The sequence below is a fragment of the Drosophila pseudoobscura genome, chromosome 3 (genome assembly GCF_009870125.1).
Source record: "Drosophila pseudoobscura strain MV-25-SWS-2005 chromosome 3, UCI_Dpse_MV25, whole genome shotgun sequence".
NCBI lineage: Eukaryota > Metazoa > Arthropoda > Insecta > Diptera > Drosophilidae > Drosophila > Drosophila pseudoobscura.
Window position 1 is genome coordinate 12,324,279 of NC_046680.1, and position 25,787 is coordinate 12,350,065.

Below are 25,787 nucleotides of genomic sequence, written 5' to 3' on the forward strand. Positions count from 1 at the left end.
AACAAATGGAAAGCCGGGAAATGCAAATTGGAGCAGAAGCAGCCACAAGCCGCTCAAGGGGGAACCGGAGAGTCGCTCGTCTGTTAAGAATCAAATGTGTGTCAGCCGCAGGTGAATGCCCCCTGCTTGTTCTCTACTTCTCCATTCCACCCACTCCACCTAAAATTGTAGTGCTGCTGGAGCTGATAACTTTACGCCTGTCACGCCCAACATGGCGGGCCTTTCGTCCGATGTATAGCGTGTCGCAAAATGATTTCATTCACTAGCCAGCGGCGGCGCCATGACAGCGGTGTGCACACGGTCTTGCCTTCTTCGGTCGGTCATATCGTTCCGGCTACACACAGAACGTAAACAATGCGCGATAGGGGAAGCCTCGAATATAAATGGAAATGTGCTTTCAACGCTTATCGGTAAACAATGGAGAAAACAGATATGAGCTACGCCGATCGACTTTACGCTGATTAACAGATCTATGGGGCTTTAATGCTATGCACACAGTCCAAGAGGCACCTTATTGCTAGACTTAACCCTAAACACAAAAGTCTTCCTACGAAAATGGGTATTAAAAAAGTACGTCGCGACGACGAGCTACTCCTCATCCTTGATGCAGTTTTCGACCAGTTGGCGAAGATTGGTGTTCTCCATGGCCGCAGCAATGCGCTCCTTGTCATTGATTTGCTTGTTGACTGTTCAAAGCATGGGAAAATAGACAAATTAGTGGAAACTTCTTAATGATCCTTTGAAGGACAATCTCACTTTCGTCTTCCGTTTGATGAGCTCCTTTTTTTATGTAAATGTCCAGCTTAATGTTGTGCGGCAGACCACGCTCCACCTTCACGCGTATGCAGAGCCCTATCAGCGTAGCCAGGGAGCAGTGCGGCACCGTCGGGTTGAATTCGATGCGTACCTAGCGTAATAGCAAGCAATTCAGAGATTAGATCACATTCGAGCAGACACCGGAGCGTGCGTAACCTACAACAGATACATTCGAGCGTGTGGGGGGCAGGACGAATATACCGTCCTCGTAGATCACATTCAGATCCTCCAGAGTGCAGGGCTTCTCGGGATCGCGTATGCCGCGCAACAAGTCTGCAAACAAAAGACGAAACGGAATTACATAATTCTAGGGAAAAATGTAAAAGTTCGCGCACCGTAGATGGTCTCTTGCAAGTCCGTGGCGTTCTTGTAGCCAAGCTCTTGCAGCAGTGCGTCCTCGCCGTAGGCAATCGCTTCATTATCCATCGACATCTGACTCGTTTTGCGCACTAAATCGTCCGCTGATGTGCGGCCGCTAGAGCTGTTGCTGCTGCTGCTGTTACTGCTGACGCCTCCGCCACACGAGGACGTCACGGGTACGACGCTAGAACCGCCGTCGGACTCGGAGAGCTTGCGTTTGATGTAAGACAGCATATTTGTACACCGTGTCGCTCTTTGGCACCTAATTGGGGAGGCTCTCTTATCGGCAACAAATGCTTTTATCTATTACGAATCACAACGGCTGCCACTGACTGCGAGTGCTATGTGTGTGTGGTTGGGGTGTGTGTGTGTGTGTGTGTCTACTCAGTGTAGCATAATTGTGGTCAAACGCTCCTTTTTCCCAACTTTTTGTTTAATATTTTTTAATTGTCACTGCACCAGCTGATTTTTGTTTGTAAAGTCCAGGGCTGCACAGACTTTCAACAGAGTCACGTCACCTTATTCCAACTGGGTGGCAGCGCTCTCGAAAGGTTTCGCCGATATATGGCAAACGATAAACATATCCGAAAAGCCCGCTCTTTTTCTACTACAAAATAAAGTTGTATTTAAAGAAAATAAATATGTTTATGCAGATTTAGAAATTTGTTAGGCCATTGCGGTGTGTTGGCAATTATCATTGCGTTTTTCTGTGCCTTCGCATTCAACTTCAGCGGCCAGTTATATTATTATTGCGACTCTAGAATTATCCCACTGTGCGCACAACGCTGTGGAAAGTCGAAACCTATTCGGCCCATCGTACTTAACACCGAATCACTCATAAAGTAGGCCTTGATTTCGATCGAACTCGGGCCATTTTCGACCTACCGGAAAAATCCAGACAAAAATTCATTACGTTTTAGTTTGTCGTACGGATTGTTTCTTTTTTGTGAGAGCTCGTCGGAAAAAAGCATTTTGCTTTTGCCTTTTGAAAAAAAAGGGTATAAAGTTCGTAAAACGCGAAAGAACCGGTCGAAAAAAAAAACGCGGAGAGAAATTCAAAATAAAAGGTAGGCTGAAAAGTGCTTGAAAATAGTGATAAAGTGCGCGAGAAGACAGAGAAAAGAAAAAAAGATGGCGCTTGAAGTGAACCTAGACTGGAAATAAACCGTAGCTTTGTACATATGTATTTCCACTCTGCGGTGTAGAGCAGTGCAGGCAGTTTTTTGCAATCCGACAGACATTCCACAACCAAAACGCTGCTCAAGCGGTTCGCGATTCTTTTTTTTTTTTTGAGAAAAAAATTTTCTTTATTTAGAAAATTTTAGTTTTGTGTTAAAACAGTAGGCCTACTCGGTTGCTAATTTTATTTTTTCGAATTTCCTGGTGTTCTCAGATATTTTTTCAAAATGGTTGCCGAAATTTCTAAAGATTGTGTTACCATTGCCGCGGCCGATCAGTGCGTGGACATGAAGGAGGAGCTGCCGGCAGGTAACTACATCCTGGTTGGTGTTGATGTAGACACCACTGGACGACGTCTGATTGATGAGGTTGGTATTGTGTCTAAAGGGGCTTTGACCCTCTGCGTCGGACCTAACCTAACTTTTCTCTACGTCTCCCCTTTGCCCATTTTCCAGATTGTCCAGTTGGCTGCCTACACTCCAAAGGACAACTTCCAGCAGTACATCATGCCGTATATGAATCTGAATCCAGCCGCTCGTCAGCGTCATCAAATTCGTGTGATTTCGATCGGCTTTTATCGCATGCTGAAGTCGATGCAGACCTACAAGGTACATTCATACCTACACTCCCGTTATGTCCGCTAATTCTAGCTTTTATTTTCTCAGATTATCAAATCTAAATCGGAGGTTGCTGCTCTCATGGACTTTCTCAACTGGCTTGAGATGCTGGTCGCCAAACAGCCCAGCACTGATGGCATCGTTATGCTCTATCACGAGGAGCGTAAATTCATACCCTACATGGTATTGGAAGCGCTCAAGAAGTACGGTCTGATTGAAAGATTCAATCGGACGGTGAAGTCTTTTGTCAACACTTTCAATATGGCCAAGGCCTCCCTTGGCGATGCTAATCTCAAGAACTGTGGTCTACGCAAGCTTTCGTTGCTCTTGGCCAAGTCGAATGATGAAAGTGCCAACAAGGAGAATGAACCTGAGAATGTCAACAGAAACGGCAGCAGCAACGATAAGTGCCACAAGAATGGAATGAATCAGGAGCATGACTTTTTCGAGGGGAGTGCCAATGTGCGTGCCAAGATGGTCTACGAAGTGGCCCTGCAGTTGACCAACTCTAACCGCACATCCGAGCCAGAGTCTTCGGAGGAATTGGTTAACCTCTTCAATGCCGTGAAACCATTCGCCAAACTTGTCAGCTCTGACATCATGGAGCTGCAAACCCAGAACGAGAACATGGGCCGCCAAAACTCGTTCCGTCCTGTCTTCTTGAACTATTTCCGCACCACTCTGTACCATCGTGTTCGTGCTGTGAAGTTCCGCATCGTGCTGGCTGAAAATGGCTTTACTTTGGATTCTCTAAAAGCCATTTGGACCGAGAAGCGCAAGGAGGGCTTGGAACTGGCTCTGACCAATATTGATACCCTGAAGACCGAGGAAAAGACCGAGCTGGTGGATCTTCTGGACAGCTTCTTTGACCCAAGCAAGGCGACCATCAAGCCGAGTTTCAAGCCCAATGGCAATGGCCCTCGTCGTCGTATTCGAGCCAACGGAGCAGCATCATCGAAGAATGGAGCCATGAGCTCCCGTTCTACCAGCACTGAATTCGGTGCTGGTGGCGACAAGTCCCAGACCGAGGGACTCAGTGCCCCAGTGCCGGACTCCACCACCAAGTCGCCCTCGCCCGGCAAGACTGGCGGACGTCCTCATCGCAAACGCAACAACACTCGCAACGGCTTTGGCAGTGCTAAGGGACCCAAGAAGGCTGAGACACTGAACATAGCGGCCCCGGAACCACCACAGTCGCCAGTGGCGGTGTCCACACCAGTGGCTATTGCTGCCACCAACTAAAGCTCCCAGGAGAGGGGTACAGTGCAAGTAATTAAGTTTTTATTTTTGTTTTTTTTTTTGCTTAACTTTGCGCTAGTAGTGCTTTGGTAGAATATTATTATATAGTGCATTAGCAAAGCTATCCCAAGTCGAGATTACCTACTCGGGTACGTTTTAGATTGTTGATTAATTTTATGAATTGCCCATGCTTGTATTATACCATTGGATTTGTACATAAAGAAAGAGAATGAATCGAAACGTGATCTTTCAGCAGTAGCGTAGCTGCCAGTGCTTACTCTTATTCCACTATTGTACCAAACGAATTCTTACGAAAATATCAAAATTGCAGCCACCAATGAAACGGACACTAAAACCCCATTTAATAGAAGATAAGGACGAAGTATGGAAGACCAACACAGATTAGAAACAATGTCAAAATTTAAGTGTAAACACACATCACAACGAGGCCCGTGAAGACTTAGAATTGAATGTTGTACAAAACACTCGCGGCTGGAGCTTGCTGTCGAGAAGTGCTTAATCGAGACGTTTTAAAACAATTATTGTAACATGGATGTGCGCCCAAAGCGAAGTGCTGTGCCCACGCTACCCCACACGAAATATCGACACATTGGTGCGTACAAATCGTCGCGTTTAGACATAGTTTTCCAAAAAATACGATGTACAACTGTACTGTCGGAGGGCCATTGGAAAAATATGATCCCAATAAACGCCTCGATTAAAATTTTGCATTGGGCAGGTTGACGAAATATCACACTAATAGTTAAGTAACCCCTATCAGGTCCCTGGCCCAATGTTTAAAATTCCACTTGAAAGCTTAAGTACACAAAAAAAAAACACACTCAAACATGCCCTACTGTAAACACACACTCATAATCAAATCAACGAAGAATGAAGGAAAAGAAGGAAGCTTCAAGCTCAAATCACCTGCTCAAACATGTCAAAATATTTCAAGATGTATTTCATTTTTCCAAAGAAATGTATGAATAAACGATTAATTATAGTGTAACGATATATCGAGCGCATCATTAAGTGTGACCGCATACCACTGGAAAGAACCATATGATTCGCTGGCGATCGTTTCATTTCTTTTCGTTTGCTAGTGTTCAGTTCCTCTTGGTATTTGTTTTTGTGAAGGTTTTAAATGGAAGTCGATCCGGAAGAGCTTCAGGAGGAGAATACATCGTTCTACAATGGCTATCCACTTGACTTTGAGTACTTTAACATGGCCCACGGCATGCTCGTGGAAATCAGCGAGGAGCTGCGCGAAAAGTTCCCTCATGAGGAACACTTCAAGCTACAGCAGCTGAACACTCTTTACCTGGCCGCCCGGAGCAGCCAGATGATGAGATTCGTGGAGGCTCTCAACACCGCCAACAGCAAGGCGGTGCAGACATACCTGGTCAATACAGTGAGTACCGTACCCTATGGTGTGGCAGGTGCAGCAGTGTTATGGCATGGAAACGAGCTGCGCGCTGCCTGTATTTACTACTGCGTCATTAATGAAAATCATTGCTATATGTATACGTATTTGGTTTATATGTAAACTTGATGTCTGCTGCCGCATAGAGCGCATTTTATACGATCCATTGCTGGTTTTTTGGTATTTACTTGGTTTGTCATTGTTTATGGGAAAGTGTGAGAGAGAAAGAACGGGAATGAGAAGAGCTCCATATGCTCTTTCCAATATACAGTAGGCACTCGATAAATAGGAAAAAGTAAAATTTGTTTCGCTTCCAAAGTTATAATGTACCATCCACAGATATACATACATATAAAAATCTTTATTAAAAAAAAACATTTGTGTAGCATATTCCTTGCTTAATGGCATTCACCGTACTCGTTTATAACTTTACTGCCTGCCAAAAAGACAAGTAAACAGTAATTCTGTTAATTTGCAAACTTAATGATCGATTCGCGTCCACTAAACTCTATTTAAGGCCTGCACAGTCACTGTCACATTGAAATATCTGATGCAAACAGGCACTCGGAAAACCATCTTTGACCAATTACTCATGGCTGGGTGTAGGGGGGTGCGGACAAGGGACCACTCGGTACCTCTCTGGACACGAATTTGGCCTGGCGCCAGATCGAATAATTTTCGGTTTCCTGAAATGTGCGTTTATTAATTTGTTTACTAACCAAATGTTTTGCACACCTCTTGGCAGGAGAGAGGGGATCTGATCGAGAGATTGGCTCTGCTGCGCCGTAATCTAATCGAACACAAATCCAATCCCATAAATAATGCAAAGTTGGTCTAATCTTTATGGAGTCTGAAATACGATTGAATTTTGCGTTCAAAAGTCGAATTTATGCAGCGGCTTACTCTTCCTCTTTTTCGATGACTGTGGAATGCAGGGAAACAGCTGCGGGCGGTAAACAAACCCCTGGATGGTATGCAAGGACCTCTCTCCGGGAACAGCTGTTTGGGCAGAGGGCTCGTGCGCAGGCGGTCGGCTCTCTCCCTTTTGATTCAACCCCCAAAGACCAATGGGTCTGGGCCTGAGCCTTCCCTTTACGAGTGTATCTTTCATATGCTAACTTAGGGTTGGGAATCGAGAGCTCGTTTCACTGGCGAAGTTTTATCGAATTTTTTCGGCGTTCGTCCGGCCTGGCAGGACCTTCTATGCCTCGGCAGCTGCCAGTTAAAAATTAGATTCCAGGCCATGAACGCGGAGCTGTATCGGTAATAGATTTCCTCCTCCATCGCATGGGGCTGAGCTCACAAACATCACTCTCTATAACATTGTTGCAGCACACGAAAACGCTGGTACGAGTCCGCCTGGCCAGGACCGAGCTTCTGGCGTGGAGCTAACGACACCATGCCCGTGTCCAGCTACATAACGTATCCGGCGGTGAGTGCCGACCCCCGCAGCCAGCAGTTTCTTGACCCAAATGCTCTCTAAATGCAAGGCCAACACGCAATTGTCATCCGCGAATCGCCTTGTGCTTGGACTTTGGCCAGCCTGGATGCTATTTTCCCTGCATTCATATGGCGCTGGCTTATAATTTTTACTCTTGCCGTGCCAAAGGCGAACAAAGAAAGCGGCTGCCCCCCCGTCACCAGCGTGCCGACCAAGTGACAAGAGCTCTGCTCCGCACGGTTTTTCCCACAGATTTATGCTTTACATTTCTTTTTACATTTTCCGACGCACTATTTTCGTCCAACCTTGACTGTGAAACGGCTGCGCACGCACATCATACGCTAACCCGTCTAATTCTCATGCTCACTCACTCTCCCCTTCTCTGTAGAATTTCGATCAGCCAGATGGACAATCGCTGACCCCGCTGACGATGGCCGCCATGTCGGGCAATGTGACGTTTGTGAAGACCCTTCTCTCGCACTACGATGTGGATCTGGAGAGGGAATGCAATGTCATCTTCGATGGCCTGGTGGTGTATGGGGCCACAGCCCTGTGGGTGGCTGCTGGCATGGGACATCTACAGATCGTGAAGATGCTGGTCCAGGCAGGAGCGGCTATCAATCACAATACCAAGGCGCAATCATCGCCCTTGAGAGCTGCCTGCTACGAAGGTAGTGCTACGAACTATTCATATTCGAACGAACTTTATTCATATATTTCCATCCCATTTTAGGACGCCTGGACATTGTCCAGTTCCTGATAGAGCACGGAGCCGATGTAAACGCCACAAATCTGTTCAACAACAATACATTGATGATTGCCGCCTACAAGGGGCACCATCTAGTCGTGAAAACCTTACTGCAGAACGGTTCGCGTCCCAACGATCAGGCGTTGTGCGGAGCTACTGCTCTGCACTATGCGGCCGAGAGCAGCAACTTGGATGTGGTGCTGGTTTTGCTGGATCATGGAGCCACATTAAAGAAGAATGAAATCGGCATAACACCCGCCCTGCAAGCAGCAGAGCGGCTGAATGACGATGTCGTCGAGGCCTTCATACAGCGGCCGGATCTGATGAGCCTCGAGGAGCAGATCACAGCATTGGAACTACTCGGGGCCACTTATGCCAATGACAAGACCAAGTACGACATCAATCGGGCCTATAGCTATCTGCTGCGGGCCATGCAGCTACGTTACAGCGATCCCCGGGGCGTGATCCGCAAGAAGGTTCAGCCGCCAGTGCCCGCCTATGACAGTTGGTTTGAGACCGAGAACCTGCCCGAGCTGAACGCCATCAAGCTGAACCACCACTCCATACACATGGAGTCGCTGGCCATACGAGAGCGCATTCTGGGACGCAACAATCCGGACGTCCCTCAGGCCATTGTCTACCGTGGAGCTGTGATGGCGGACCATGGTCGCTTCGACCAGTGCCAGGTGCTGTGGAATTATGCCATTGATCTCCGCATGCGTAACAATGTAAGTAAAAATGGAGACACCACTCACTTAGGTATTTAAATTGATTTGAAAATCCATCCATACCTTTCCAGGTCTCTGTGGATCGCGATCTGCTGCGCTTCGCCCAACTGTTTGCCCAAATTCTGCGAGCGGATAATCACCGTCTCACCCTAGACCACGTTCTGCCCGTGCTGACCAAGTGCCAGCAGGAGATAGAGAACAACAAGTTCAAGATACGCCAAGCGAAGCCAAATACGTGTGCCAGTCTGCTGCAGGACCAGAACAACCAGAACTGCATTACAGCTTTATATTTAATCAAGATTGTTACTCAGCTGGCGCGTCGCAAGAAGGACCAGGACATCAACGAAGAGCATATCCAACAACTCTTCCTTGTGGTCCGCAAGTTCATACAGAACGACACTCGTCTCAACGATGGGCAGACTCTGCTGCACATCGCTGTCAATGGTGTGATGCCTGTGGATGAGTTCTACACGAATGAGATGTGCAGGTAAGCCACGAAGTGGGTAGCTCCAGCTGCGACTATGGGTACAGTCACCACTCTCCGCCAATAGGTTCCCGTGCTATGCCACTGCCCTGGTGTTGGTCCACTGCGGGGCCTCTGTGGTGGCCGTGGATGCAGCTCGCAATACGCCTCTGCACATACTGGTGTCCAAAGTGAATTCCTCGCAAGACCGACAGGGCGAGATGGCACGCATTCTCCAGCTATTCGTGGAGGCAGGAGCCCACTTGGATGCAGTTAATGCCGCGGGACAGACAGCGGCCGCGGCTTGCAAGTCTGGCCTGGGTAAGTGCGGCATTTCATCATCAGTGCATCATCCACTAACCATGTCCTCCGCCTTGTAGCTACCTTGGCCAACCTACTGCACGGTCATCAGAACGCCCACACCAGCCTCAAGTGTCTGGCGGCCCGCACAATAGCCACCCACAGGCTGAACTTCAAGGGTCTGATACCCATGCAACTGGAGGCGTTCATCCAAATGCACAGCGTGCACAAAGTGCTACCGTAGATAGCCAAAGGGAGCAATACCCCACCCCAATTACTGAGTCATTATAGCTGTGTGTAGTATACTCTGAGTGTATTCTGAGCCATGTTGGAACGAACACGTATACGTTTATGTATCAACTATATGTACAGCCTTTAGCCATGTGTATGTTGGTCTGTACGTATATCGAATTTAGCGACTTAATTTAGCCAAAATGAAGAAAGAAAACGTTTACGTTCTATTTTTGTACACTTTTTATTTATCATTCGCCATTCTTAATTTATTTACAATTACAATCTGCAACAACTTCGACTGTACTTGGACTGACTGTTTGTTTGTAACCATTAACCATTAATCGTTAATCATTAATCATTAATCATAACCATAATTATTAATCATACTTCTGTAGAATCATTTATACATTTTTCTATGTAAAACTATGTACTATGAGTGGTGTAATTAATGTTATTCGCAGTGCAAGAGGGCGCAGGCCACCTAAGTTCAATCAATCGAATTGATTTTGTTTCGTTTAGGTGCAACTAAAATAAAGATCAACCAAAATCTATCTGTAAATCACAGCGGACAATGACAAACTACCATTATGTACAAATCAATCCTTAGCTAAGTATCCCTGTTGTCTAAATATTAGCATCGCTTATCTTGTGATTATTGTGGCGAACCTGTGGGTAAACCTGTGGTTGGCGCATTACCTCCTCGTACGTCGGTGGCGGCGCTGAAAATTTAAGGAAGGACAAGAGAAACGATTACCCCAGACGGACACCACACATTCTGCTGGCTTACCATTGATCACATAGTCCTCATCGTGCATGTAGGCCGGATTAATGACGGCATCTGTGGGATAGGCACGTTCAACAGTGCGCTCTTCCAGGGTGGAGCGTTGCGAGCGATGCGAGTAACGCTGCAGGTTTTCTGTGTTCCTATGAAAGCTATCCAAATAGTGGTCTTCGCTCTCCACATCCTCATTCTGCAGCTGTATCACATGCACCGAAGGACGACGTTCTAAAGATTAAAGAGAGGTACATATGTATGTATATCCACAATACGCTCACCATCATAGCGTACACCTCGTACTCACCCGTATCGGCTATGGCATCTGTGTAGTTCTCGCCAAAGCGAAACGGAGCGGCCAAGGACTTTTTGCACTTGAGAAACAGCACGATCAGTATCCAGCCCAAGATGAGAACCAGATAGACAAACCCCAACATACTCATGTAGAGGCCGTACTGTGTGGGTGCCCAGCGAGGTCCCGAGCTGGAACTTTTCCTTGGTACCAAGCTCTCTAAAGTGTATATCCAAAATCGATAAATGCTGTCACGTTGGCGGCGTCGTCTAGTGGAGTGGTCATTGTAGTCGCCTGACGGACTGGCTCTGAACAACTAACAATTCACACAGTCAGCCAGCAAGTATGAAAGGCGGGACCGCCACCGTCGCCATATCAGCGGCTGGCCACAACAGAGCGGAGCCAGTCGGCAGTGGGAGGCACACTCCCGACTGAGGGCGAGAGCCGAGAGCCAGGGCGTAGACGCATGAAGTCCAGTTCAATTTTGGCCAGCTTTGATTCCCGGATAAGCATTTAAACAACCGATTAGGTCGATAAACTAGCGCTAACGTTTGATAAGCAGGGTACCCTGTGTGGTATACATATTTGGATTATCATCCCGTCCATTACATGGCGCAGTTTCCCTTGGGATGATGTATGAGCTATGAGCTCATTTCCATTTAAAATGAACTAATTTAGCGGAGAGTTCGCCTCCTCATACGCATAGTTTGTGTCGAGGGGGCAGATGATGTGACCGTGACGTCATGGCTTTAAGGTTAACAGCCCACTTAGCATTATGCGGCTATTTGGTAATGTCCCACCTAATAATAGACCACCACGGAATTGGCCCGAATGACCTTATGAACGCTACTTCGATTGCAATTGGCTTTTATTTCTCTTTCCACAATGGTTTGCATGCTCGGTTTTGTGTGCCTTGAAATTGGTTAATAAATTATTAAAGCCTTACGACTAAGAGGGTCATGACTTATGGTTCCGTTCCTAACTTTAAGGAGGCGTACCCTTAGCTAACACTAATTCTAGATGGGCGATAGGGGGCTACTTTCACAGTGGCGGTAAAAACAATAGTAGGTAGTACCATTACATATTAATTTCTTTGTTGAATTTAATTTTTGTAATGCATTTTTTGTAACATATTGGCACTACCACTATTACTCGGACCGGAGCTGTCAAGTTGCCTGGGGTTCTGGATTGTGTATCGATTAGCTTATGGCACGAGTGGGTTAGTGTTGGGCCAAGTATTTGGATTAGTGCAGTGGGTCCTTAGGGCTACGGCCTATCCTATGCAACTACGCAAGTCGGTACAGGTTCTGCTGTACTATCACATGTTTTATTGAGTGGGTGTGCTGCGGCTGCTGCCTCCTCTCCTCACAGGCTCGTTGTGGCCTGCAGCTTGAGGTAGCGTGTTCCGCTCTCCGCGTCGGCGAGGCGAGCTATGTGATCTGAGGCGGCGTAGCAGGTGGTCGCCGTCGGAGTGCCCGGTCGACTATTGTTGTTGTTGTTGTGTATGCTGCTGCTGTTGCTGCCGACGCTGCCATTGCTCCTATCCGCGCCGACGCCGCTGCCGTTGACACCGCCCGACTGCCGGAGACGCGTGGCGCCCCAGATGAGGACGAGCACGGAAGTGACCAGGACGCCCAGACCCAGGCCGGGCAGGAAGCTCTTATTGAGGGAATCTATGACAGTGTAGCTGTGCAGCAGCGTGGACTGCTGTTGAGGATGCGTCTGCTGCTGCTGGCTGCCCGCAACGGTGTTGAACTGGCGCTGGTTGTGCTGATAGTCCTCGCTGACATCCTGCTCATGGGAGTCGGGCTTCAGCTCGTTGGGCGTGTAGTAGGGGCGTCGCTGGTACTGGCGCGACACGGGGATGGAGCCCGGACTGCTCAGCTGCAGCTGTGTGATGTTGGAGCATCCAATGTTCAGGTCCGCCTTGGGATTCTGCTCTTGGACCATCACCAGACAGAATCGGTAGCTGCGCATGGAAGAGGGAGCCGTGAGTGGATCAGGCATATTGGCAAAAGACCACTGCTTACCTTTCGCCTATGTCCAAGGAGGAGCTGTCGGGAACGATAACGCTAACCGTGTTCTGGCCATTTACCACCTTGCTCTCGCAGTGGATCTGCAATGTGAGTGGAATGCGGCTTTAAGCAGGGACCATCAGAATAGTAGATTTGCTTGCACTTACCGGAGAGTTGTCGATAAGTATCTCATTAATGTTCTCCTCCTTGTAGACAAAGATAGCATCGCACATGTAATCCTTCTTGCTGAGATTCAGCAGCCAGGTGAGGATCAGCCCATAGTCCGCCGAATAGTGCAGATCGTGTAGAATAATCTGCGGAAGGAAACGGTCATATTTATCTGCACATTTAGCGCACTCTTCTCCATTTGTTCCTCTCACCTCCTCTGACAAGTCCCTGACGGGCGACGTCTGATTCGGTTTGGCGAAGGTCTCCAGATGCTGCATAATGTTGGCATTGTCCTTCTCCACATTGTCCATGTCGCAGCTGAGCGTCTCCACGGGCACCTGAAGCAGCGGCGCCCCTTCAAGGCGCGGCGGCGTCACACAGGAGGCAGTGAGGCTGGAATGGAGCTGTGATACCTGCAGCCACTCGGCGAAGGGACGAATGCTGCAATCGCAGGAGAGCGGATTGTCCTGCATCTGAAGGCTCTGCAACTCGCGAGCTCCATCCATGGCGTTCCTAGCCACAATCGAGATGTCGTTCCCGGCCAGTCGCAGCTCCCTCAACGAAGGTAGCGGAGCTATCAGATCCGAGGTAAGGGCGCGCAGGAAGTTATGCGTTAGGTCCAAGACGGTCAAGCGACTCAGATGTTGCAGCGAGGAACTGGAGATGGCCACAATGCCATTGTAGCTCAGATCTAAGCTATCCAGAGCGCCCAGTCCGTAGAAGGCGTGGTCCTGAAGGACATCAATTTGATTGTGGCGCAGCGAAAGGCTCACCAGACGAGAGAAGTTGGCCAACGCCTTGTTCTGAATGCTCTTGATCATGTTCCGATTGAGGTTCAGGCTCTCCAGGTTCCGCATCCCAGCCAATGTCTGCGCGCTGAGTGGACCATTCAGATTGTTGGCCGTAAGGTCTAGTTGCCGCAAGCTCAGACACTGACTCAAGGATCGCAGGCTCTGGGCATAGTCGCCCAGGCGATTGCCTCCCAATTTAAGCACCTCCAGCTTCCTCAGATTGCTGAAAGTGCGCTGCGATATGCTCGAGATCTGATTGTTACTCAGCTCCAAGTACCCCAGATTGGTCAGGCCCACAAAATCGGCCGTTCCCAAGGCCTTAATTTTGTTGTTGGCCAAATCCAAGCGTTCGAGGGCTCCCAGCGTTGACAAGGCGTTCCAGGGCACGCTAAGCAGAGCGTTTCCGGGGAGCCCTAAGGCCTGCAGGGGGCCCTTGATGCCCAAGAAGGCGGACTTGTGCACTCGCTTGATCTCCCCCGAGGAGATGACCAGGCCATGCAGAGAGACACCGTCGAAGATCTTCGCGTCGCTCAGAAAGGTCACGTTGCGCAAGGAGCAGTCAAGCAGCGATATGGAGTACGGGGAGGTGCGCAGCCTATCCGCCAGCAGCTGAAAATGGAATCGAGTCAAGGGTTAAAAGTTAGGAGAGGTCAAACAAGGCATCCGGAGTGTATTCTCACCAGTAGTCCGTGCAGATCTATGTTGCATCTCAGGGTGTGGGGCAAGTCGCAGCCGCACTCGAGTTCCGCGTTCCGGGAGCCCGTTATGTTGGGACACTTCCATTCCATGAGGCCATCGTCCACGGGCAGCGGCAGCGAGGAAACCTGCTCGGCCTTCCTCTTCTTGGGCGTACTCTTGTTGAAGTACTTCACGGCGGACTTGGATTTCCCGGTAATGGTGGTGGTGGTTACGGGCACGGCAGCCGCCGACACCACATAGGCAGTGGGTGTGGTTGCGGTGCTCGTAGATGGCGCGGGGACGCTGGTGCTGGTGGTCGACGCCGCTGCGGTGGTGGTATCCTCAAGCAGATCCTTGAGTTCATTGGCCTCTGTCAGCATAGAGACCAGACATATCATCACAAATAGGCTGCAATGCAAATGGAAAAATTTTCATGGAAATTATTGTATTATTGAAAGCAAAACACTTGGATACAACAACAGAACGGCAGATTGTGCGTTTTTAGGTCAAGCAGCGCCACCGCCACTGACACTCTGACACACATACAGTGTGGCACCCGTAGGTGTTTGTGTCCAGCGGCCAGTGGCGGCGGCGGTGGTGCGTCTCACGCTGGAATTTGTGCCTGTATTGTGCCTGCATCCGAGCTGATCTCTGCAAGACAATTTGCCAATTTAGAGCTTAACGCAATCAAAACTCGAGCGATTTATGCACTGTGAGATAATCTGTGGTCTTTACGGTTTGCGGAACTTGCGGAAAATTTTCAAATTTCACGCATTTTCTGCCTCCCAATAGACGTCCGATCCTTCGCGGTGAGTTTAGAAATTTTCATGATAGATGTTTTTATCTCGCACAGTCAACGGCGAGGCGAGTACCCCCAATATATTTTGCATCTAACCGAACAGGCCACCACCCCAAGCGTATCGTCACGTCTTGTTGCGCCTCGCAGTGACACACTTAAGTTGCGTGCGAGGCTTTAAAAACCCAGAATTCGGTCGGTACGCATCCAGTGCCATAGAAATAATTCCGCAGCAAAGTGCCCAGTGCTCGCAGTTGCCGCGGAAGGAAGCGCCACAAAGCCCCACATACAGGATTAGCAGTGGTCCCCCCTACAACATTTGGACAGTCTCCTCTCACTCTCACTCTCATTATATCCCCATATCCATGGCCAATCAGATGCACAAGAGTGGTGCCCTGGTCCTGGTCCTCAATCTGTTGCTGCTGACGCAGTCGGAGACGGAGGCCAAGCTGCTGACACGCTGCCAGCTGGCCAAAGAGCTGTTGCGCCACGACTTTCCGAGGAGCTATCTGTCCAATTGTGAGTGGTAGGCCCAGACAAAGCGTTGATTTAACCGAGATCTGTATTTGCTAGGGGTTTGCCTTGTGGAGTCGGAGAGCGGACGCAGCACGTCCAAGTCCATGCAGCTGCCCAACCAGAGCGTCAGCTATGGACTCTTTCAGGTGGGTTATCTCATCCACTCTCTGTAGCATGTCTATGAGCAGCTCAGACTCATACTCATCCAAAACAAACCACAAATCAACAGATCAACAGCAAAAACTGGTGTCGCAAAGGTCGTCGCGGTGGCATCTGCAACATCAAATGCGAAGGTGAGTCGTCCGCCCACGCGCGCCTAGACGGTTGTAGTATGAGAGAGATTTGTATTACAGAGTTCCTGAACGATGAGATCTCAGATGATTCACGCTGTGCCATGCAGATCTTCAATCGCCACGGCTTCCAGGCCTGGCCCGGTTGGATGAGCAAATGTCGTGGGCGCACGTTGCCCGACGTCTCCCGCTGCTAGGACGGGCTGCCCCCAGACTTGCCCATAATTTCCCCGATCTGCTCTCTAGCCTTAAACGTACTCTACTATTACTCTAGCGACTAATTAATAAACAGCTTAAGCCATGATGCCCGTACGATAATGTATTCATTCTGCGAATTGTACAAGGCGCAATTATTCGCAATTATTTCCAGGAATCGCCACTATCAGCTCGCAGCGATGCGATCCCAAAGCTGATACTTGACTTAACCTTTTTTTAACTTTGTTTTATTCGACTGATAAGACAGTACCCAAAGTATTGTTTAAGCATAGGCAAGACTATGAGAATGCAGACGGATGCACCCCAAATGGGGAGAATCCCATCCCTCAGACCACAAGTCCACGGGGAGGCAGTCAAGCAAGTCATTACGTTCAATGTGCAAGTGCCTTATCAGCTTAATCACCCAAAACGGAGAACGTTGGCGCTGAGAGAGGGAGGGCCCGACAATCGGTACGATAGGTGGAGAGAGATCGGCGTTTGGGGAGAGAATTTCCTAAGCGCCAATGTATCTGAGAAATACTCGAATTCGCGTTGGGCTTTCGATTTAGTACTTCAGCTCGGGTCAGAAGCGTCGCACCTGGCAGCGAGCGAGCAAGCAACCGAGCGACGTGTGCAAATGAGATTGTAAAGCACGCCATCGCATACGAAGCCCACGAAACGCGGTAAGAAGATACGGATACTCGCGCACAGCAGTTTATAATTATACTCGTAGATACAGATACTCCGCGAAACAAACTCGTTTCCTGTTGTTCTGTTCTGCGTTCACTAACAACATGAAGTAAACAAACAGTTTGCTCTGCTCTGCCTGAAGTGTCTGTCCGGAGAAGTCACTCAAGTCCGTTCTCGTTTCCATTCTTTGCTGATCCGAGTATGCAAATCAAACAAAAGTGAAACGTGTACGTGCGTGTACTTAATGATCTATCCAGTCACTACATTGTAGTGCCGTAGATTGTATACTTTTTGGCACCTTGAGAAGGTTCTAGGGGAAACAAAAAGATGGATCGTACAGAGATAAATAGATAGGGAGATAGTTACGAATCGGAATCGAAAGTCCTATGACGGAAGACGGATTAGCACATCGACAGGTATATGGTATCGACATCGACAGGTACATGGTTTGATAAAACAATGACAAGGAACCATGTGGAAGTAAACAAAGGCATCAATTTGTGTGGTCATTTATGATTAGCATCCAAAAAGCTATTAGAGTTGTTTCTAAGAGTATCATTCACTCCATAGATGCCCCCTTTTAAACCACATAGAGAAATAGTGCATATGGAAAAACCGGAAATTATGCAACCAAGTTCGAAGAACTAGGCGTGTGAGTGTGAGTCTGACTAATTAAGCATGCCCATAAATTATTATAAAGCTAATACACCAGACCTATCAAAGTGAGCCGAGTAGTTCGCCAAATACTTTGTACTTTCTACCTGCTGGTGCTCTACGATAATGTCGCATTTTTTCAGTTGAAGATGAAACATTTTTGCCTGTGTCTGATGCCCGTGCTGGTCCTGCTGCTGTTGGGATCTGAGCGGGTGGAGGCAAAGAAGTATCTGCGCTGTGAACTCACCCGCGTGCTGGTGGAAAACTACAACTTTGACAAGACTTTCCTCTCCAATTGTAAGTGGTTGGAATACTCGTTTTAGCTAACGCCGATTGACATGAATTTCTCCCGCAGGGATTTGCCTGGTGGAGCACGAGAGCAACCTGGACACCAGCAAGATAACGCTCAAGCAGAACGACAGCAAGAACTATGGCCTTTTCCAGATCAACAGCAAGGACTACTGCGCCGAAGGACGCAAAGGCGGGCAATGCAATATGAAATGTGAAGGTAATTTAAATGCTCACCACTCTCTATTGATACTGTATCGACCACATTCTGTTATCTTTTTAGACTTCTCCAACGACGATATTGTCGATGACATTGCCTGTGCCAAAATGATCCAGGAGCGCGAGGGCTTCAAGTACTGGAAGAAATGGGATCGCTTCTGTCGGAATTCTCAGAATCTGCCCAATCTGCGTGTGGCCTGCAATCTGCGTAGCCTGTCGCCCCTGCGCACACCCCGCAGTTTCTTCTACATCTCAGGCTGATGACTTACTCCTATACATATAATACATGCATAGACCTCTCCAGATACTAGTATATGTACAAAGTACTAATGTACATAAATTTTGCATAATTGCTTGTTCACTCTGCATTTGTTGCATGCCCACACACACACACACACACACACACACACACACGGGGTTGCGATCTGTGGATAAAAGGCCCTATTTTTCTGTGTCCACAAGTGGGCGACCATCGACAACTGGGCCTGACAATGCATAGGCTGAGCGAAGGCCCAGACCAAGACTGAGAATAAGACCTTCAGTGGGCATGGGGGCATGTAATTGATAGCTGCGGTGCAACATGTTGCAACTCGATTCCCATTCAAAGTCAATCATACAGACTTCTTGGTACAGAGAATGCACAGAGAACAATATCATTTTGCATTTCCGCTCAACAAAGGCGGCATTTCCGTTTGCCGGACAACAATTGAGCGAGTAGTGTGTGTGTTCTATAACGCACCGCAGGGCATCGCATCGGATCGGATCGGATCAGGGAAGCGTAGCGCGCAGAGCCATGGTAACAGGTGGAAGCTCAAAAATCAGAGCGTAACTACAATACAAATTGTACGAGACAATGGCCAAACATGGCCAAGAGGAAGCACTGGCCCTGGCTGTCCGGGCTGCCTGGGTCTCGCTGCCCGGTTCCATTAGAATGCGCTTTGCATATGTACGTGGTCAAAATAAATCAGTTCTTGGTAGAACAGAAAAGTGCCGCGTTGGCCATTGCCTGCAGGGGCAGGGGCAGGGGCACAGGGGTCTGCCAACATCCTCAACAATAAAAATTGTTTAAAATGCAGCTCAGACACTAGCCACCCGACTCCCCCCCTGTCACGCTAACTGGTCAACGGCTCGCAACGTTTCAGTGCCTCTAATTTCCGCCCTTCCACTCTCCACATTGTGGCTAATTATGCATAAAATGCCACGCCTCACACCTCACACCTCACAGGATCTCCTCGCATGCCCTCGTAGTCGGAACGGGGTCGGGTCGGACCCAGCCGCTGACTCAGCCAGATGGGAAGCACACTCAATCACATTTCAGAAAAGAGTTTGGCCAACTAGCCGACTCCTTGGTGGCTGTTTGTTTGGCTTAAAACTTGCCACAGTCTCGCTAATCAATCCACAAAAAGTCGGGTCTGAGTCCCGCGCAGAGTCGAAGCCATCGACGACACCTCCTCTCAGTGTGCAGACTGGAGACGCCAGTTTAGGTTGATTATTCATCTGAGCAGAAATCAGCCAGCTCCCACACACCGGAGCAACGACTGTGTGGTTGGGAACGTATTTCGAATGCTCTTTCGGGATGCTCTTCTACTCCTGAAAACTGGGCACAGACTCTCTGGCTTAATTCAGCGCGAATAAGAAATTCTTAAAGATTTACCCAAATATATTGCTCCAAAAATATAGTACAATGATTGGTTGGGAAGTTTTGACCGATTTTGTCTTCTAAAGCTTTTAATAATGCTTTTTTCTTTCAGTCAAATTTTGTTCTATCTTTGACTGCCTCCAGTCCAGTTCCCCCAGCTGATGGACTCCTCCAACTCCTACCTACCCACTGCCCAGGGCTCTGTGTTGTGTCTGTTGACTGTTTCGCGCGCTGGTGTGTAGGCGCACAGTTCAAGCGCCATCATCATTATCATCGTCAGCCGGAGCCAGGCCAGCCGAAACTGACTGGAATTAAGGCACGTCAACGGAAATAAACCTTCTCGCACGCATCCGTGTGTTAGTGCACATGTGTATCCGTGTGAGCCAAATCGTTGAAAATGGTTCGAGTTGTGTTGGTAACGGCATTGCAACGTTTTCTGTGGAACGGACCGAGACGAAGAGAAGAGATTTTGCTGCCTGATGATGATGCTGGGGCCGATGCCAACTCGCAGATGAAGACCAAAAGATACAAAGATATGATAATGATGCCACAAAATGGGCGTGAATGTGTGTGCAGCTGACTCTGCAAACTTGTGGCAAAATACCAAAAATACGAAACTGATTGAAAAACGAAATTCCAAAATGCAATCACTCGCTGCTATTAACAAATCGTGTAAAAAGTGTTTTTCTTTTCTTATTTATTTCTCACATAAGTTAAAACTTAAACTGGCACACAAGCCAGCTAAATATATTATTATTACTTTTTTCTATTTTTCTGCTGTTTGGTTTTCTAAGCCCAACTTTTTTGCGCTCCCCAAATGGCCAAAACATGCGATAAGCCATTGAACAATTAAAAACGCGTTTTTTGCTGGCTGCCTTCTTTGGCAACCACTGAACGAGCAACCAAACAAAAAAAGATAAATAAAAACCGAAACTGAACCATTGTCGCTTGACACACCGAAGTGCAAATTCTCTTTGGAAGGTGATGGTAGACTAAGGAATGACTGGAGGTACTACATTGGATGAATTTAGGGGGATAATTAATCCAGTAAAGATGTCAAATCTACATATATAAACCTCCTATTAATTGCTTGGTTTAAGTGCTATCCAAGCAGAGAAGAACCATACATTTCTGTCCGAATTACAGCATTACTTACAGTTCAGATGGAATGGTTTTTTTATTACTTATCTTTTTTAAAGTATCCGCCAGCGAATGACATGAATTGCAACAAAAACAGCAGCAGCAGTAGCCAATTGGGCAGCATTTTGCTAATCATAATGACAGCAGCATGCTGCATAGGTTAAAGGCGAAATTAGTAGTTTGTTTGGTAGTTTGATAGTTTGGTGGTCTTTTGCGCCATATTGAATATCAACCTGCTGTGTGGCATTGTTCGCGCGTTGAAAGCGCAACGAAATGTGGCGTGGCTCTTGGATGTGTGTCGTGGCTGGCTCGGCTCTGTGTGGCAGATGAAATTTATGCCTAGCATGAAAATAGTAAAAGTTTGCTGCAAAAGCCAGCCAAAGGTCGAAATGTCACGCAAGTGGCAACCACAGACGTGTTGCACACAAGAGGGAAAAAAAACCGAAGCAGCTGCTTTCGAAATTGAAGTAGCCACAAATACAACAGCAAAAGCAACAGCAAAAGCAGCAACAATTGTGGTCTGGCGTGAGTATTTAGCATGCCAAAAAATAAAAGAAAAAAACAAGGAGACAAAAGGCGACAGGAAACAGAGGCAAAAGGAATTTAATTGTGTGGCCCATCCTGGGCCAGGTACCAGTTCCCTACCCCTTGAGCCCTGTGAGAATTTCATGTGTGAATGACGGGACGCATTTGCTTGTGTCTGGAGGTAAGACGGAAGCGGATGCTGATCCTTGTCTGAATACAGAGCAATGTCAATATTGTATTTCTATATAAATATGTATGTACATACGATTACGAGTAAAAAGATAAATCCATCTTATATTCAATCATAATGCATAAAGTGATATTCGTGAAGTCAGAAGCTTTAATAAACCCTATAACCTTTAGCTGAGGTTTTACGATCAAACGATCATTCTATTTAGCCCCTTAATATATTTGGTAATTAGCGAAAAAAAAAAGAAATTAATTTTTGTTGATTTATCTTAATAATATACTCATATCAATAATTTATTTAAAAACAAAAATTAATTTATTAAACGTTTTGGAACCACCTTTGGTCTGGTATTTACTTGCTGACAAGTGCCGGATGATATTGTTCATTATGCCACTTGATTTTCAGAATATATGTATACAAAATACACGCCCCTTAGGGCAAGTGAAACGAGCTACAGGAGGAGACGGTCGATGTGGATGCCCATAAATTCAGAGCCTCAAATTGCTTTTAGTTGTTCGCGGCGGCTGCCGTCGGCCATATTCATATGCAAATGGCAGACAAAACACAGATTCCGGCCAACGAAAATCCAATTTAATTTAAATTAAACACAATCTGGACCTGGACCTGGTTCATTCATGCTCAGAGCTCGGACTGACTCAGAGGAGCTCGTAAAATGCAAGATTTGGTGAATAAACTAAAAATGCAGGCGAACAAAAGCCGGCTTAAGACCGTTCCACCAAATAATGGTTTGTTTACCTTGCCCCAGGGGGAATCGGATCGTATGCAATGGGATAAGCCAACTGTTCATCTCAGAGCCACACATGTGCGGACCGAACATAAGCAGATTTAAATTCAGCCTCTAGTCCGCAGATTAACAAAGAGCCCCTGACAGAAGTTCGACTTGCAGCAATTGCCGTCACTTACGGGCTACTTTGTCTCCGATTTGGTTAATTGTTCGAGTGCCGGTGCTTGCCCGAGCCGCTGCCCACGTGAGCGTTCCATTAAAAAGTAATTTGCCCAACAGAAAAACTAGAAAAGAAACAAAAGCGCCAAAGCCAAATCCCATTCAAACAGCAAAGACACTGGCAGCCAACAGCCCGTGCCTCGGCAGAGACGACAGTCAGCCGCCACCCACACACTTCCGCTGACTTGTCTCTCGGCCCACTCTCGAAAAATAATACTCACTAATTTTATTTCTCCGACTTGACTTGTTGTGGCTGTTATTTTATCGCTGGTTTTTGTTTGGAGGAAAAACAAGTTTGTCAGCCCAGTGATTTGCAGTTGCGGTGACAATTTTACCAACAATTTGAGACTAGAAGCGAGACCCGAGAGGAAAGGATGATTGAGTTAGAAACTGGGTTCGGAATGAACTTTGCAGCAGAATACAGGATGCCTCAAGGTTAAAGAATATTACAAACATTGAACTAGCATTCGTAACAGTCATCCCAAATGGTAAAAGATGAATCTTTATGTATTCTTTGCTCCGAGAATAAATGGTTTGATGTTCTATTTCCCCGCGATATTATTCCAGAATAAATGCTAGCATTTCATGAAGAATTCCCCTTCGCTCTGTGCACACCAGTTCAACCAGAGCAGGCCATAAACCACACAGAAAAACCAAGTTCACAGCCCACACAAGCCCCAGAGAGCGAGTGGAGGAGCAGACCGCCAACGCATGTGCATAATGCTAAATCGACTGTTAATTGCGACATTTCGAAAGCCGTCAAGTCGGGCCGAAATAAGCTAGATCCAATCAAATGGAAATCGCTGTTCGGCAGTCAAAAATTGAATCAAGTCGGTAGGAAAATATTGAACAAGAAGAAAGCTGACTGGAGCCAGGGCACGGAAATGGGTCTGAAAATGAACTAAATTAAAGATATTATGCGACAACATACGACATGCCACACAGATACACACACATATATAGTCAATCGTCGAGCCCACACCAAGAGCTCCACTCCACAGCCCACACACAAATGCAAATGCCAGAGACAGCAAAGAGCAACAGCGCCACAGTGCTTCGGCTGTGGCTGCGGCTGCGGCTGCTCAGATGCTGGGATGCTGCGGAGGAGTATGCTAAGTGAATGGCTAGATGCCTTATGTGCACTGCCAGAAATCCACACAGATCGCATGGTGGGGATACCAAGAGAAACCCCTGGCATGTCCATTCCTCGAGGCAGTGTTTAGTTTCGGTTAAGAATCATCTTCGGGGGAGATCATCTGACTGTTAACTTTATTATTACCTCGACGACGACACACTTTGGGCACAAAAGTAAGTGGGCAGCTGGCATCTATCTCTTGGTTGCTGCCGCTGTTGCGCTCCCATTGCCAAATTTGGCAACTTGTTGTGGAGCAACCAGCCAACAGTTAAGACCCAAGCACCAGAGACAGCGCCAGCAGCAGCAACAGCAACAGACACCAGCTACGAAGTAACCAAGTAAGTGGCACAAATGTATTTTTATTTATCTCTGCTTCTTGGTTATTTTTCCCCCTGTACGAGGGTTTCTGTCGTTTCATTCCCGCATCAAACGGACGCCCACAGACGAGCAAACAAAAGACTTAGGCAACGAACTTGCCGGGCCATATACACACAAACCGACGGAGAAGAACAGGGAGACGGAGGCCAAGCGGCTAATGAGCCACATGTAAAGCAGTAAAAAATTATATAAACATTAATTATGAACAATCTTTTTTCCGCTTTCATTGTTGTTGTAGGCGTTCGAAAATGAAATGAAAATATAAAGATTTTCTTAAGCTGTAACTCAAGTAGAAAGATCCGGAGCTGCCTGCTGTGAAAATGATAAGTTATAGAAAATCGGGAGAAGACATATTCGGGTGTAGAGAGAAGGAAACGCAACGAAAAGCGCTAATTGCGCGTAAAACCGAGCAGAAGAGCCCGAGCCACGGCCTCCGTGTGTGGGTTTACTTTGTGCGATGCATCTCGCCCCCTCTTCCATTTCTTCTGTATCTCGTCTGTTGCGTGGGTTAAAGAAACTCCACTCCCCTTCCCCCCATCCGTTGTTGCATGTAAATTTGGAAGATATTAGCCCGTGAAACATAACGAAAGATGAGACAAACGCAACGGAACAGATGACTTCAAGTTGATCCAAATCTTTATAGGAAACCCATTATAATTTCCAAAGCGAAGCGGCCTTCGGGCGACGGCGGAATTGAGACTGACTCTGATTATGCCTAAACCGAATAGCAGTCAATTAGAGTGTTAATATTAGATTAAAAGCCGCTAAGTTCTCTGGCACACGAAGAGGCTACAGAAATCGCTACAGAAATCTTTGCATATGCCGTTCCAAGGTTGTCAGACCTCGATTTCTACGGCATAAATCGTTGTGGGCGTACTTTTATTTGCCTTTTGTGGCATTAAATTAGCCCAGACCTGCGACTCACCTTAGCTTGGGCCACATCTTGCTGCTTTCTGGTTGCTGGCAAAGTCCGGAGATGGTGTGGCGCGGGTCTTTATCAGCGTGCGAAACTTAAACAGAGAGCAGGCAGGCGAGCGCTGGCAACGTTCATAGAACAATAAACCGCATTAACCTGGCCTCTACCTGGCACAGGCACTGTCACTGGCACTGGCCCTGGGCACCCTGGTACAAACACACTCACACACAACGCGGCTGTCTTCTGCCTTCTGCTCCAGAACGTATTTAGAATGCGATAAAGATCTTTACGGTGCACTGACGCCCAGGGAGCGACAACGGCGGCGGCGGCAGCGGCAATAAATGGAAGGAATGGGACGTCAGTTGACACCGCTGGAGCTGGACAGAAGGCTCACACACACACACGCACACTCGCGGACACAGTCGAAATTAAAATTTCATTCATGAAAAACTACCGAGCGACCGACTCGAAGTGCAAGTAAACTAGTAGTCAACTGAAAGAACCGGAAACGGATGCGAATCCGACGCTGTAGATGTTTGTCTTGCCCCCCGCCAGGATTCCAATAGTTTTGAGGGATGATGACGCGGACAAAGACGATGACGCTGATGACGGGTCAGGTAGGCTGTGTGCCACTCGCAATCGTAACTCCACTGACAACTGCCGACGACCGTTCTTCAAGTATTGTCAAATTTGCATTTTTCACATTTGCCGCTTGAGACGAACGTTTGCTGCATGCGGCAACAAGCTGCACATACACAGAGACGGAGGAGAGCAAACGCAATAATCAACTGCCACGAACTGGACCCGACCACGTCTGAAACTTGACTGAGCGGCCTACGCTCAGGTAAGGCGGCTCGAGCCGCCACCAGAATGATTTCGTATGCGTTGTCTGGCTGTGCATCTGTATGGGTGTGCGCCTGGGTGTTTGCCTTCGCATTCGGTCGATTCATTCACAAATACTGGTCTGCTCTCTGGTCTGGTCTAT

The 25,787-nt window shown here is 47.6% G+C and overlaps 7 protein-coding genes across 12 annotated transcripts; 4 read left to right on the forward strand and 3 right to left on the reverse strand.

The window, feature by feature from the left end:
* Window positions 1-438: 438 nt before the first annotated feature.
* galla-1 (cytosolic iron-sulfur assembly component galla-1) lies at window positions 439-1,663 on the reverse strand. The gene is made up of 4 exons (XM_001360948.4): window positions 1,152-1,663; window positions 977-1,089; window positions 757-907; window positions 439-686 (listed from the first exon to the last, which is right to left on the reverse strand). The coding sequence occupies exons 1-4, from the start codon at window positions 1,408-1,410 to the stop codon at window positions 589-591; spliced, it is 621 nt and encodes a 206-aa protein (XP_001360985.3). The 5' UTR covers window positions 1,411-1,663; the 3' UTR covers window positions 439-588.
* A 418-nt stretch (window positions 1,664-2,081) lies between these two features.
* Window positions 2,082-5,220, forward strand: exu (maternal protein exuperantia). Of its 2 annotated transcripts, none has more exons than XM_015184450.2 (5): window positions 2,082-2,243; window positions 2,570-2,723; window positions 2,811-2,963; window positions 3,021-4,241; window positions 4,543-5,220. In XM_015184450.2, the coding sequence occupies exons 2-4, from the start codon at window positions 2,583-2,585 to the stop codon at window positions 4,212-4,214; spliced, it is 1,488 nt and encodes a 495-aa protein (XP_015039936.2). In that variant the 5' UTR covers window positions 2,082-2,243; window positions 2,570-2,582; the 3' UTR covers window positions 4,215-4,241; window positions 4,543-5,220. The 2 variants fall into 2 exon arrangements, with proteins under 2 accessions (XP_015039936.2, XP_001360986.2); XM_001360949.4 differs by lacking the exon at window positions 2,082-2,243 and adding an exon at window positions 2,425-2,443.
* Window positions 5,221-5,259: 39 nt separating this feature from the next.
* On the forward strand, window positions 5,260-10,099 carry Fem-1 (protein fem-1 homolog B). 2 transcript variants are annotated; one of them, XM_015184451.2, is made up of 7 exons: window positions 6,773-6,897; window positions 6,967-7,066; window positions 7,464-7,746; window positions 7,809-8,551; window positions 8,623-9,038; window positions 9,103-9,335; window positions 9,395-10,099. In XM_015184451.2, exons 1-7 carry the CDS (start codon window positions 6,878-6,880, stop codon window positions 9,556-9,558), a joined length of 1,959 nt encoding a protein of 652 aa, XP_015039937.1. In that variant the 5' UTR covers window positions 6,773-6,877; the 3' UTR covers window positions 9,559-10,099. The 2 variants fall into 2 exon arrangements, with proteins under 2 accessions (XP_002138527.2, XP_015039937.1); XM_002138491.3 differs by lacking the exons at window positions 6,773-6,897; window positions 6,967-7,066 and adding an exon at window positions 5,260-5,622.
* Window positions 9,629-11,369, reverse strand: LOC4804420 (uncharacterized). Its single transcript, XM_001360950.4, has 3 exons — window positions 10,631-11,369; window positions 10,336-10,554; window positions 9,629-10,267 (listed from the first exon to the last, which is right to left on the reverse strand). Exons 1-3 carry the CDS (start codon window positions 10,764-10,766, stop codon window positions 10,173-10,175), a joined length of 450 nt encoding a protein of 149 aa, XP_001360987.1. The 5' UTR covers window positions 10,767-11,369; the 3' UTR covers window positions 9,629-10,172.
* A 96-nt stretch (window positions 11,370-11,465) lies between these two features.
* Window positions 11,466-25,662, reverse strand: Lrt (Leucine-rich tendon-specific protein). 2 transcript variants are annotated; one of them, XM_015184452.2, is made up of 6 exons: window positions 24,812-25,662; window positions 14,270-14,675; window positions 13,011-14,198; window positions 12,798-12,944; window positions 12,646-12,731; window positions 11,466-12,584 (listed from the first exon to the last, which is right to left on the reverse strand). In XM_015184452.2, the coding sequence occupies exons 1-6, from the start codon at window positions 24,826-24,828 to the stop codon at window positions 11,981-11,983; spliced, it is 2,448 nt and encodes an 815-aa protein (XP_015039938.2). In that variant the 5' UTR covers window positions 24,829-25,662; the 3' UTR covers window positions 11,466-11,980. The 2 variants fall into 2 exon arrangements, with proteins under 2 accessions (XP_015039938.2, XP_033234709.1); XM_033378818.1 differs by lacking the exon at window positions 24,812-25,662 and adding an exon at window positions 15,931-16,019.
* Window positions 14,675-16,181, forward strand: LOC4804422 (lysozyme). The gene is made up of 5 exons (XM_033378819.1): window positions 14,675-15,076; window positions 15,170-15,582; window positions 15,637-15,725; window positions 15,809-15,872; window positions 15,933-16,181. The coding sequence occupies exons 2-5, from the start codon at window positions 15,429-15,431 to the stop codon at window positions 16,064-16,066; spliced, it is 441 nt and encodes a 146-aa protein (XP_033234710.1). The 5' UTR covers window positions 14,675-15,076; window positions 15,170-15,428; the 3' UTR covers window positions 16,067-16,181.
* On the forward strand, window positions 16,621-18,255 carry LOC6898486 (lysozyme). Of its 3 annotated transcripts, none has more exons than XM_002138492.3 (4): window positions 16,621-16,747; window positions 17,552-17,705; window positions 17,764-17,916; window positions 17,980-18,246. In XM_002138492.3, exons 2-4 carry the CDS (start codon window positions 17,558-17,560, stop codon window positions 18,174-18,176), a joined length of 498 nt encoding a protein of 165 aa, XP_002138528.1. In that variant the 5' UTR covers window positions 16,621-16,747; window positions 17,552-17,557; the 3' UTR covers window positions 18,177-18,246. The 3 variants fall into 3 exon arrangements, with proteins under 3 accessions (XP_002138528.1, XP_015039942.1, XP_015039941.2); XM_015184456.2 differs by lacking the exon at window positions 16,621-16,747 and adding an exon at window positions 17,126-17,170 and having other exon boundaries at window positions 17,980-18,255; XM_015184455.2 differs by lacking the exon at window positions 16,621-16,747 and adding an exon at window positions 17,325-17,412.
* Window positions 25,663-25,787: the final 125 nt, after the last annotated feature.